The 14,078-nt window shown below is 39.2% G+C and overlaps 1 protein-coding gene across 3 annotated transcripts in view; it reads left to right on the top strand.

The window, feature by feature from the left end:
* The window catches only part of Tlr7 (toll like receptor 7), a 31,569-nt gene extending 19,285 nt beyond the window's left edge, over nucleotides 1–12,284 (top strand). For 2 of the 3 annotated variants that reach the window (XM_031371192.1, XM_031371210.1), the window contains exon 3: nucleotides 2,898–12,284. In XM_031371192.1, coding sequence (XP_031227052.1) covers nucleotides 2,898–6,047 — 3,150 coding nt within the window. In that variant the 3' untranslated portion in view covers nucleotides 6,048–12,284. Of the gene's footprint in view, nucleotides 1–2,522; nucleotides 2,591–2,897 lie in introns of all 3 variants that reach the window. The other variant, XM_031371202.1, reaches the window with a different exon arrangement.
* The last annotated feature ends 1,794 nt before the right edge of the window (nucleotides 12,285–14,078 follow it).

Raw genomic sequence — 14,078 nt, 5'->3', positions numbered from 1 at the left:
GGGCAGTAAAAGAGAACAGGGAAAACATCATTTGGCATAAACTTTTGCTATGTAAAGATCACTAAAAACAAAACAAACAAAAAACCTGCCACTACCACCATCACAACTAAAAAGCCCTATGAGATCACTAAGAGCTATCTTGTACAGTGGTTCTCAATTTCCTAATGCTGAGATCCTTTCATACAGTTCTTCATGTTGTAGTGAGTCCCAACCATAAAGTTATTTTGTTGCTACTTTAAAACTGTAATTTTGCTACTGCTATGAATGGTAATATAAGTATCGGCTATGCAGAATATCTAATAGATGAACCCACAAAAGGGTTGTGACCCACAGGTTGAGAACCTCTGATCTTGTGTTAGGGAAGAGAAAGCTGGAGAAAATTTTGTGGCTTACTTACCCCTTATTAGAAGAATTATGGGATGTAAACATTTGGTTTATTAGATTATACTAATAATAGACTGACTCTTAGACTCAGTCAATGGCAGGAAAAAAATCAGTAGTTGAACTAGAAGTCTGCCATAAAAAATGGGTTGCATCATCTCATGTACAAGTACTAGTGAACCTGAAAGAGGATTCTGGAGGAAACTCCTTCCTAAAACCCAAGAGCAAGCCCATGCTTTAACTCGCTCTGCATTGATGCCAGTAGATTAACAGAGCTTTTCAGTGTCTTCCACTTAGCACTTGAAAACCTCCCATGTTAAACTTGGATGCTTACAGGTATTGCCTTTATGATACATACATACATACATACATACATACATACATACATACATACTTATACACACACATCACATTTTGCTTAAGAGCTTTTTTTTTTCTTTTTTTCTTTTTTTCTGAGACAGGGTTTCTCTGTATAGCTCTGGCTGTCCTGGAACTCACTCTGTAGACCAGGCTGGCCTCGAACTCAGAAATCCACCTGCCTCTGCCTCTCAAGTGCTGGGATTAAAGAAAGGTGTGTGCCACCACTGCCCAGCGCTTGAGAGCTTCTTAAGTTTAGTCTTAGCACAATGATTAAATATGGTCTCCTTCAGTCCTGTTAACATCAGTTATACCAGTTGTGCCACTGATGTGAGGCTGACTCACCCAGGCCTTATGATGATGCCAAAACTTGTTAGAAGGCACTCCCTCCAGGTGCAGACTCTTTCTGGATCAGCCCAGCCACTGTAGAAAAGCTGGAAGGCCAAACCCAGCTACATCCTTTCTCTTGTCACAGTTCTCCCCTCTTCAGCTTCCTGGAGATAGGAGCTTCCTGGGAATGGGCTCTTCCAGATAGAAAGCCCTAAATGGAGTCTGGCTAACAGACAGGAAAAGGAAAAGTGACTTCCAGATACATCACCTACTAAGTAGACCCATTTTTCTTCCAGAAGCTCTTTATCCAAGAATGTCCTTGAGAGTTTTCAGACATTCTCCTCAGAAACATCCTCTTTTTTTAATATCAGTAAGCTTTTCACTTATTTTCCAATGACACAACACCTTCCTGTCTCATTGCTCTCTCACCAAGAACCTTCAAAACCAAGATCCTCTCTTCCAAAGCAGAATAATGCTTTCCTTCAAATTTTGATGCTTTGTTAGCTCTAAGAAACCCTTTGTCTGAAGGTTAATCTGACTCTGTGTCTCTCCCTCCAACTAGGTATCCCAGATCCTGAAACCAAACAAAACCCAGTGTGCAGGGAAAGTACAACAAATCATCATAGAAGTGATTTCTGCAGTGGTTTCCAATAACAATCCAACAAGAGACCCAGATTACAGAATGGCAGAAGCATATGTTTAAGAATCAAATGCCATTTAGAAAATCAGTTACTATTGCTGAGCTATGCCTTAATTCAAAATAGAGGGAGAATGGATCTTTTTTTATTTTTATCCTTACAGTATTATAGGGCTCAACAATCATGAAAGATTTTTACAAGTGTTCCAAAAAAGGCTTAGCAAGAAAACATTAATTATACTGAAGTCTTAATGCATTATTCATCTCAAAGGTTTATATTTTTTAGCATTCCTACTCCCACCCCCAAATTTCATAGTTTGATGCCTATAGTGTTACAGCACTCTATGCAGCAAGTAATATGCAATGCTGCTTCTGCATCTTAAAAACTGTTTGGGGCAGCAAGGGAGATGACTCAGTGGGTAAGTATGGTGATGTGAATGAGAGTGACCCCATAGGTTCATGTTTGAATACTTGGTTCCCAGTTAGTGGGACTTTTGGGAAGGATTAGGAGGTGTGGCCTTGTTGGAAGAGGTGTGCCACTAAGGGTAGGCTGTGAGGTTTCAAAAATCCATGCTCATCCCAGTCTCAATTCTTCTCCACCTGCAATTTGTAGATAACTTGTGAATTCTCAACAACTGCTCCAGTGTCATGTCTACCTGTCTGCTACCATGCTTCCTGTCATGATATAAACTGACCCTCTAAAATGATAGACAAGAGCCAGAACAAATGCTTTCTTTTCTAAGGTGGTGTAGTCATAGTGTTTCATCACAGTAAGTGTACTTGTGAACAAGACTGATGACCTGAGTTTGATCTGCAGGATCCACAAGGTGGAAGGAGATAACAGACTCTCACAAGTTGTCCTGTGACCTCCACAATTATGTCATGGTATGTGCACACCCACAGACATATACATATGCATACTCACACAAGATAAATAAATAAATGTAAAACAATTCCTTAAGTTAGTTTGTTAGAAAGCTAAGATGATACAAGCAAAATATAAAACCATTATCAAAAACTTCAGTAGTTGATCAGTACAGTCACAGGGACAGAGGTGCTGTTTACATTATTACAAAACAGACCTGTGTTGTTTAGTTTTAATAATGTACCAAAAGAGAGTAGATAAATGGGACTTCTGAATTGTTCCTTGGTATTTCTATAACAATAATTTGTTCTGTCTTTTTATTTTCAGGTATTTCCAATGTGGACACCGAAGAGAAAATTTTTTATCTTTTTAAATATGATCTTAGTTTCTAGAGTCCTTGGGTTTCGGTGGTTTCCTAAAACTCTACCTTGTGATGTTACACTAGATAGCTCAAACACCCATGTGGTTGTGGACTGCACAGACAAGCATTTGACAGAAATCCCTGAGGGTATCCCCACTAACACCACCAACCTCACCCTTACCATCAACCACATACCAAGCATCTCTCCAGATTCCTTCCGTAGGCTGAACCATCTGGAAGAAATCGATTTCAGATGCAACTGTGTACCTGTTCTACTGGGGTCCAAAGCCAATGTGTGTACCAAGAGGCTGCAGATTAGACCTGGAAGCTTTAGTGGACTCTCTGACTTAAAATCCCTTTACCTGGATGGAAACCAACTTCTAGAGATACCGCAGGATCTCCCATCCAACTTACAGCTTCTGAGCCTTGAAGCTAACAATATCTTCTCTATCATGAAGGAGAATCTAACAGAACTGGTCAACATTGAAGCACTCTACCTGGGTCAAAACTGTTATTATCGAAATCCTTGCAATGTTTCCTATTCTATTGAAAAAGATGCTTTCCTAGTTATGAGAAATTTGAAGGTTCTCTCACTAAAAGATAACAATATCACAGCTGTCCCCACCATTTTGCCACCTAATTTACTAGAACTCCTTCTTTATAACAACATCATTAAGAAAATCCAAGAAGATGATTTTAATAACCTCAACAAGTTGCAAGTTCTTGACCTAAGTGGAAATTGCCCTCGATGTTATAATGTCCCATATCCATGTACACCATGTGAAAATAATTCCCCCTTACAGATCCATCCCAATGCTTTTGATTCATTGACAGAATTAAAAGTTTTGCGTTTGCACAGTAACTCTCTTCAGCATGTGCCCCCCGAATGGTTTAAAAACATGAAAAAACTCGAGGAATTAGACCTCTCTCAAAACTACTTGGCCAGAGAAATTGAGGAGGCCAAATTTTTGACTTCTCTCCCCAACCTTGTCCAGTTGGATCTGTCTTTTAATTATGAGCTGCAGGTCTACCATGCATCTATAACTTTACCACATTCCCTCTCTTCTTTGAAATACTTGAAAATTCTTCGTGTCAAGGGATATGTCTTTAAAGAGCTGAAAAACTCCAGCCTTTCTGTACTGCGCAATCTTCCTGGTCTGGAAATTCTTGACCTTGGCACTAACTTCATAAAAATTGCTGACCTCAACATATTCAAACAGTTTAAAAACCTCAAACTCATAGACCTTTCAGTGAATAAGATATCCCCTTCAGAAGAATCAAGAGAAGTTGGCTTCTGTCCTAATGCTCGAACTTCTGTAGACAGGCACGGGCCCCAGGTCCTTGAGGCCTTACACTATTTCCAATATGATGAATATGCTCGGAGCTGCAGGTTCAAAAACAAAGAACCGCCTTCTTCCTTGCCTTTGAATGCAGACTGCCATGCATATGGGCAGACCTTAGACTTAAGTAGAAATAACATATTTTTTATTAAACCCTCTGATTTTCAACATCTTTCATTCCTCAAATGCCTCAACTTGTCAGGAAACACCATTGGCCAAACTCTTAATGGCAGTGAACTCAAGCCTTTGAGAGAGCTGCAGTACTTAGACTTCTCCAACAACCGGCTTGATTTGCTCTACTCAACAGCCTTTGAAGAGCTTCAGAGTCTGGAAATTCTGGATCTAAGTAGTAACAGCCACTATTTTCAAGCAGAAGGAATTACTCACATGCTAAACTTTACCAAGAAATTACGATTTCTGAAGAAACTCATGATGAATGATAATGACATCTCTACCTCAGCCAGCAGGACCATGGAAAGTGACTCTCTTCGAACTCTGGAATTCAGAGGCAACCATTTAGATGTTCTATGGAGAGATGGTGATAACAGATACTTGGACTTCTTCAAGAATCTGTTCATGTTAGAGGACTTAGATATCTCCAGAAATTCCCTGAATTCTTTGCCTCCTGGGGTTTTTGAAGGTATGCCACCAAATCTAAGGAATCTCTCCTTGGCCAAAAATGGGCTCAGATCTTTCTCTTGGGACAGCCTCCAGTTACTGAAGCATTTGGAAACTTTGGACCTCAGCCACAACCAGCTGACCATTGTCCCTAAGAGACTGGCCAACTGTTCCAAAAGTCTCACAAGACTGATTCTTAAGCATAATCAAATCAGGCAGTTGACAAAATATTTTCTAGAAGATGCTTTGCAATTGCGCTATCTAGACATCAGTTCAAATAAGATCCAGGTCATTCAGAAGACTAGCTTCCCAGAAAATGTCCTCAACAATCTGAACACATTGCTTTTGCATCACAATCGCTTTCTTTGTAACTGTGATGCTGTGTGGTTTGTTTGGTGGGTTAATCATACAGATGTTACTATTCCATACCTGGCCACTGACGTGACTTGTGCAGGTCCAGGAGCACACAAAGGTCAAAGTGTTGTATCCCTGGATCTGTATACGTGTGAGTTAGATCTCACAAACCTGATTCTGTTCTCAGTTTCCATATCGTCAGTCCTCTTTCTTATGGTAGTTATGACAACAAGTCACCTCTTTTTCTGGGATATGTGGTACATTTATTATTTCTGGAAAGCCAAGATAAAGGGTTATCAACATCTGCAATCCATGGAGTCCTGTTATGATGCTTTTATTGTGTATGACACTAAAAACTCAGCAGTGACAGAATGGGTTTTGCAGGAGCTGGTGGCAAAATTGGAAGATCCAAGAGAGAAACACTTCAATTTGTGTCTAGAAGAAAGAGACTGGCTACCAGGCCAGCCAGTTCTAGAAAACCTTTCCCAGAGCATACAGCTCAGCAAAAAGACAGTGTTTGTGATGACACAGAAATATGCGAAGACTGAAAGTTTTAAGATGGCATTTTACTTGTCTCACCAGAGGCTCATGGATGAAAAAGTGGATGTGATTATCTTGATATTCTTGGAAAAGCCTCTTCAGAAGTCTAAGTTTCTTCAGCTCCGGAAGAGGCTCTGCAGGAGCTCTGTCCTTGAGTGGCCTGCAAATCCACAGGCTCACCCATATTTCTGGCAGTGCCTGAAAAATGCCCTGACCACAGACAATCATGTGGCTTATAGTCAAATGTTCAAGGAAACAGTCTAGCTTTCTGAAGAATGTCACCACCTAGGACATGCCTGGGTACCTGAAGTTTTTATGAAAGTTTCCGTAAATGAAGGTCTGAACTTTTCCTAACAGCTGTCATGGCTCAGATTAGTGGGAAATCATTAATATATGGCTAAGAAATTAAGAAGGGGAGACTGATAGAAGATAACTTCTTTCTTCTTTCTTCATGCTGCCATGTACATTTAAATATCTCCCCCAACTCAACTATAAAGTACTTGTCCCTAGGAGGAAACACAAGGCTTTGATTTACCTGCATACAATTGAGAAGAGCCACACATCTGCCCTTAAGAAGTACTAGTAGTTTCAGTAGTAGGGTAAAAATTATGCAAGCTCTATCTATCTGATACTGAACTGTACCAGGGTTCAAAGAAATAAAAGCCCAGAGAACTTCTCCGTAAATTGTGTAGTATCCACTGCACAGTACACCACAAAAGCAGTTACTGATACAGGATAGTTGGTAGCTGCTCCAGTGTCTCTTACTCATTTTCTTGGAGCCCATTGATGGGTTCTTTGGAGAAATAAGGAAACATTTTTTTTGTCATCCATGGACATGTCCAACTTATAAGTAGAGAAAATGGAAATATTGTCCCCCTCAAGCAAAGTGATGTTCTTTGCCTTTGATGATAATTTACCTGCTGAAATATTCTATGTACATGGCCAGAATACTGTTTCCAAAGTAAAATGAGCTTTAAAGTAACTTCATTAATTGATGTTAGTTTGTGAACTAGTGCCAATATTTTTTTGGTATCTGTACCCATCTTGCATCAATATTAGATGGTTTTCATAATAAGCCCAAAAGGGGGTGGAAAGAATATATATTAGGGCTATCAGGGATAAGAAAATAGATGGATGGCAATTGTGTATTTTATTGCAGTTTTGAAAAGATGGGGGAAGACATGAAGTTTGAAAGAGCTTAACAGTGGGAAATCATTAGATTTTGTTTGTTTGGTTGTTTTGTTTTTGTTTTATTTTGGTGTGTGTGTGTGTGTGTGTGTGTGTGTGTGTGTGTGTGTCCAGAAGACATTATCAGGAATGATATACACTTCCTTTAAGACAACTCCTATTGACTTGGAACTCAACAATTAAGCTGGACTAGCTGACTGGCAATCCCTGGGGATATGCCTGTCTCTGCCTCTTTAGAGTTTAGAGTATCTTCCACCAAATCTGGCATTTTTACAAAGGTTCTGAGAATCCAACTCTTGCAAATAGAGTGCTTTACTAACTAACCATTCCTCCAACCTGAAAGCATCAATTTTAATTTCTACTTTCATAATCAAAATAACAAAAAGAACCCAGATATTGTTAAGATAAACTGGTTATAAATTTATATGAGTTCAAAGTTTGAAATATGATCAACTTGCCATTTGAAAAATAATGTGTGTAGGTTTAAAGACCTGAAAAGTTAGTTTAGGGAAAATATATTTCCCTCATATGTGAAAACATCAAAAGTTTTACTTCAAGTGTAGCTTGGAAGAAATAGTATAGAAATTGTTTCCAAATGACACAACTAAGAAAGTTTGCAAATTTCCAAGCTAACCTCTGGAACACCAGTGATGTAAAGTTCCTAGAGTCAGTTATTTCACAATTTCTCTGAGCCTCATTGTGTTTAACAGATTCTTTGCTTCTTCAATGAAAATACAGATAATGTCATACACAAAAAAATCAGCTCTTGACCACTACATATTTTCTCCTACCAACACACATAAGTTCATAAGATTTAAGCTATCTTGGTGATTTATAAAGCATAAATCACTTTGAGACAACTTAGATCTCTTCTGAAATGCATTAAGAGGAAGAGAAACACAAAAATACCAGAGCTATTTCCTCGTATTTCCTCCTGAAGTTAAATACAGAGGTTTGATGTCAGAATACAACTCAGAATGTACCCATAGATGTTTATGGTTGAATACTTTTATTATCATGATGAGTCACTCTTTTAGTGATCTTAGGGCTCTCCATAGAGGTCCATAGAAGAGGAGTTGTCTATAGAGTGTGCAGATCAAATCTATCACCTCAGATTACCAGGAAAAATTTACTTCCTGGTTCCATAGAAAACTCTGATCTGATAGCTCCATCTCAGGAGGAACTTGAAGATTCTTCATAAATCTCACTCTACATCAAGTTTTGGTGTCTAGCTTCTTACAACCCTGCCCCTGATTAGGGTATGTTTTTTGACCTGCGATAGATATTGTACCTTGGCATGATCTGAATTTTGATGATCCAAGCCACTGGGCATTGGCAGATCACATGATAATGACTGAAAAAATGGAGAAAATGAACATCTTCAGTTTGTAGAGGAGAGAAAAAATGAATGTGATGTGGCACACTATCCATGACTCAGGTTCTCTTTGTCCAGAATACTACATACCTTCAGCTATATATTTTTTGAACCTTTGTAGGACTCCTTAAGGTAGTCAAGGAATATGGAGTACATAATGAAATGAGGTGGTGTGAGAATGTGGGCAACTTGAATCATTTCCAAAGACGCCATGATGAGAAAGATGAGGACAAACACTTCTTTGGGGGTAAAACCTGTTCCTCAATCATAAAACAACCCTTTCCACCTGGAGAAGAGGGTTAAAAGTCATTGGAAGTACTGGCTGATCTTCCAGAGAACCCTGGTTCAATTCCCAGAACTCACAAGTGATTCACAGTCATCCTTTACTACATATAGTTCTAAGGGATCTGATACTCTCTTCTCGCCACACTGGTACTGCAGCAACTTGAAACACAGACATACATCCAGACAAAGCACCCATACACATAAAACAAAATAAATAAGCAAAACAAATCCTTTTCAAAAATTGAAATTATAAATATATTATTGTCCCCTTTGCTCCCTCAAATCCAGTGTTTCTCAACCTATGGGTCATGATAGCTTTAGGGACTGTATACCAGATATCCTGCATGTCAGATATTTGCATTATGATGCATTACAGTAGTAAATTGATAATTATGAAGTAACAAAGAAAATAATTTTGCGGTTGGGGTCACCACAACATAAAGAACTATACTAAAGGGTCACAGCATTAAAACATTTAAACACACTACTCTAATCCCTCCTGTGTATCCATCCTTGCTCCCTCTAGAATTCATAGCTTCTTTTTCTTTAATTATTATTATTTTACACACACACACACACACACACACACAAACACACACACATCTGCTTAGTCCATTTAGTGATAACTTGTACATATGTGATTTCAAATTTCAGAGATGATCACTTGGGGTTAGATAACCAATTAGGGGATTCATTCCAGGGGAAGAACTATTTCTCTCACTTTCAGGATTTCCTTAGTTGCCTGTAGATCCTTGTCTAAGGGTGGAGTTCTATGAGATATTTCCACTTCTGTGTTAGCATGTCTATTGTTGGTATACTCTGCTTGGGTCCTTTTTAGGCAGCCATACTGTTGAGATATCATGGGTAATGCTCTATTTCTGTCATTTCTAGGAAACAAAATCTCAGAACATATTCCATGGTCCACTGTCTTTTTTCAATATTTCTATTCCTCTTCCAAGATGTTCCCTGAGCCTTAGATGCAAGAGTAGTCTTATAAATGTATCAATTAGTGTCCGGCATCTCACAAGCACATGTTCTCTCCATTATGGCTAATTGTAGTTTTCTGTTGCAAAGAGAAATGATATACTCATCTGTGGGTGCAGTCAGTAGTTTTGCTTGTTTAGTAGTAGACTCTGCTACTAGATCTCACTAGTTCTGGGTAATGTACTAGGTTTCTAGTACCAGGCATGATATCCCTCATGCTGAGTGGGCTATTGGTCCAATAGAGAACAAATTTACCATCAGGATATGAATGCCACTATCGCATCCTTAAGGCAACTGCACAATGTTGGTCAGTGTTGTCATTCATAGGCACTACAGCTGAGGACCATTATTCTTTGTTTCTTCCCCTTGGACCTTTACATACCACCTTCTTTTCTTAAATGTTTAAAAACAAGACATTTTTTCCATCTAACCAAGGTAAATGAGAGAACTGGGTTACTGTAATTTGTGGTCCTACTTTGAACAATTTCAATGAAGCCAAATTTGGGGTTTTTCTTTTGCCTCTTCTATATGTTCAGCAGGGAACACTGTTTATAAGAAAGACTAGTTAGCAAGGCTGTGGAAAGTCATCTCTTCTTAGAGCTTTGAGTTGTCAAACTTCTAGGGTGTTGTTAATAATTATGGGATACAGTGCCTCTTGCATCTGAGGAAAAGTTTAGCCTTTGACTCTAATTAATGCTGGGAACTTATTTGTACACGCTGAAGGCCAAATTGCAAGTGGTGTAACAAGGATACAACCAAAGAGTTAATGTAATGAAGAAAACATGAAACCAACCACCATAGAGAAGGGGGAAGCTCAAAAGAATAAAAAGTTCCAAACTTCTAATAAAATAATATGGTGAACCTTGGTGATCACAGGAGCCCAGGGTTCTACTAAGATCAAAATTACAACAGGACAGTTTCATATTCTAATTTGTGCCATGATCTGCATGGCTTTGGGATTAACCAAACTGTGGCCATGAGGAATGAAAAAAATAACAGACACAGACACAGAAAAGCTAGGATTTCCTGGACTGTGCATCCTAATAGAAACACACCAGCAGCAGGAAAACTTGGTGCATTTACTATATATAGCCCAAAGGAGGAAGAGGTGGGTTAGCTAATTCCAGTCGGGGGTTTCTGTAGGGGAGCAATCTCAAGCTTCAGTCATGCAGGAGGAGGAAGCTTTGCTTGATACTTTTTGCACATCCAACCAACATATGTCTACCTGGAAATATCCTTGTCATTCCTATGGGTTTGAGGCTGTAGGGTCCTTGACATGCATATGTCAACAACACACATTCACTTGGGACTCATAATCTTCTCACCGATAGATTTCTTTCTTTCCCTCTTTTCTTCAAATATCTATCCCATTTTCTCAGATTCCTTTTGACTCAGAGGGTTATAGCACATCTCTGGAAATTCTTAAGAAAGAGAAGAAAGGAGCCAGGGTTGTAGGTAGAAGGACTCTTCATTTGCCCATTATCGATGTGGCAGCTGTAGGGATAAAACCCATTTTACATACCTACCTACTTTAGTGAGCGTGATCATCTATAATTGGCTTAGTGACATCTTTCCTGGATAACACTGGCTGGATGTTCTGTCACATTCAAATGCAGTCTTGGTTTTTATTCTTCCTTCTTATATCAACTTTCAACCATGGAGTTAAACTGAAAGCAACCAGGTACTGTGCCTTAAAATATACCTGAATTTCAGATAGTAATTCATTTCTAACATAGTTTTATGGCATTTCGGTGACTGCATTTTTTTTGCAAGCTCATCTCTGCTCTTTCTTGATGATTGATATTAGTTTAAACTTTTGGAAAAGCTCATAGTCTTAAAATGGCTGAAGAGGTTTAAGTCACAGTGTCTCAAAATGAAGACACTCACAGGCGCTTTGGATCAAGAGGAAGTCCTAGAGGGCCATCCCTCAAACCTAACAACTAGCATTGGGAATCAGACAGTTGCTTCCACAGATAGAAAATAACTTTTGATGTTGTTCCTGTTTGACGTAACTCCCAGAATCGAGAATAGGCAGGGATGCATAGCAAGGACTCTGTCTTGATTTTGTCAGACAAATATAAGTGCATGATATCACTATCAGAGGCAATGCAGTAGAATGAACATTCCAGAGACTTAAGTAGCAGCAAACTGTAAGAGCTGACATCTCCTGAAAAATAAAAAGAAGATAAATGAAATAAAGAAGGTATTGACAGCCATATGAGCCCAGATCTGTGGCCCATTACTCAGGAAGACCACTCTGGTATGAAAATCCCCTGAGTTCTGTGTCTAATTGGGACTTGGCTGCTCTCCTGAAGTCATAGTGAACAACACCCTTGGTTAAGGTCCAGATGGAGAAACACTGTACGGGGCTTAGGTACAGTGGTGGTTTGAATGAGAATGTCACCACAAAGACTCACATATTTGAATGTTTGGTTCCCACTTAGTGGACTGTTTGAGAAGGACTAGGAAGCATGGCCTTGTTGAAGGAGGTGATGAGCTTTGAGGTTTCAAAAGCCCATGCCAGGCACAAACTCTTGTTCTCTGCCTCCAATTTTCTGACCACCTTCTTCTTCGGTGCCATGCCTAACTGCCTGTTGCCATGCTTCCAACTATGACGGTCATTGAATAACAATCTGAAACTGTACACAAACAATTAAATGCTTTCTTTTCTAAATTGCCTTGGTCAATGTGTTTCTTCACAGCAATAGAAAAGTAACTAAGATAGTTATCTGGTGTGATACTTATTCAATAAGACAGATTAAAACTCATGTGTCTTATTCTTAAGCCTGCATTTTCCACAGTGTAGTTGCCCTTAGATTGGGGGAGCAGGGCTGTAATTCGTGGGCAACATAACTCGTAAGACACTGTTTTAACACATTACTCCTGTTTGTAGACAGATCAAGAAACAATCTTTGAGAAGTGCAACTACCCAGGTCAGGCTAACTCATGAATGAGGAAGATGCATTTTCTTGGGGACAGGAGTTTGGGGTTTTGTTTTAATTAGTTGAAGTACTGCTATGGAGCCCAGGCTGGCCTCCAGTTTGCAGTAATCCTCCTTCCTTTTCTTACTATGCTGTGGAATTACAGGTGCCTGTCACCATGCCTGCTTCTTGGAGAATATGTTTTAAAATTCTGTCTTCTTTTGTTCTTGTTCATGAGTGGGGCCAATGGATTGACAGGCAAAGAGAAGGAATGAGGATCTGAGGAAGAAGACTGTCTAAGAGGAAGTCACTGGTGTCCCAACACTTTTCTCTATTGGTAGGATAGAGGAGGGAGAAAGAAGTTATACTAATCAAGCAGCAAATGCAAACTAAATGCTTCATTTATTCCATTAAGCCACCATAGCAAGTCTATGAAACCAATGCTAATGGTTTTGTTTTAAAGATAATAGGAGAGATCCAAAGTAAGGAGTGATCAGAGGTGTCCTGGAGGCTACTGCCCAGAGTTACAGAGGAAACAGCTGACCCATCTGAAACTGAACTGTCTCTATCTAAAACATCCACTTGATTGTCTTCATTTTATCTGGGGCTAGATCCTTCCAAAGAGCTTGCAAACAATGTGCATTCCAGGCCATTACCAGACCAGAAATTCAGATCTGTAGGGCCCAGGAATGTTTACTTTAGCAACTTGCCAAAACATTTATGAGGAAGCTGACCCACAGAGAAGTTGGGGAAACACATCTTCTTCTGGGATACCAGTGGCTATTCATATATGGATCACTTTTGCAAATAAATCTTGAGTCCTCAAGGATGCAAAAGCTCATTCTCTTCAGTGTATGGCCCTTGATGCTCTCATCCCACTACCAGTGACTAGAACTGTACTTAAACCCACAAATAGAGCTCCCTGCTAGGTACTATTATGGGGTACTTTTAAGTACTTTTAGGTACTATTAGGTACTTTATATGGAAGTGGCAGTTCTGCTTGGGGCTAAGATATAAAAACAATTGGAACAAGAACATTGAGACAAACTTAAGCTAATAGAATCTCAGCCCTACAAGGGCTGGTCAGTGGAACTGCTATTTAAGTGGTATGCACAGGTTGGAGTGGGGTGGGGGTTAGATATGTTTACTATAATTTTCCTAATGTCTTCCTGAATACATAAATACCAACTATGGTTCCATATGTAGGACAGAGAGTGCCATCTAGTGGATTCCTCCTGGATGCTGATGTCCCATTTCTTAGCTCCTTAGCTAGGTCTCCAAAGTGGGAAGAAAATACCATATAAAAACAAGTGCAGTCATCACTTAAAAACATATATTTGTGGCTATTTTTGTGTGCCCAGTGTACTAATGCATCAGTGTATCTGATGTGTATTAAGCATTGTTTACTGATGGTAGGGCACCATAACATGGGGCTACAGAGTATCAAATCTGCTCCCACCGCTGTATAGGTTACCTTTTTTTTTTTAAACTTTTATTGCATTATGATGAGAAAAGTTACATGATTTCAATTTATCTGAATTT

The sequence above is a fragment of the Mastomys coucha genome, chromosome X (assembly GCF_008632895.1).
Source record: "Mastomys coucha isolate ucsf_1 chromosome X, UCSF_Mcou_1, whole genome shotgun sequence".
NCBI classification, from domain to species: domain Eukaryota; kingdom Metazoa; phylum Chordata; class Mammalia; order Rodentia; family Muridae; genus Mastomys; species Mastomys coucha.
Note: the sequence above shows the minus strand (reverse complement) of the source record. Positions and strands in the feature narration are given on the sequence as shown.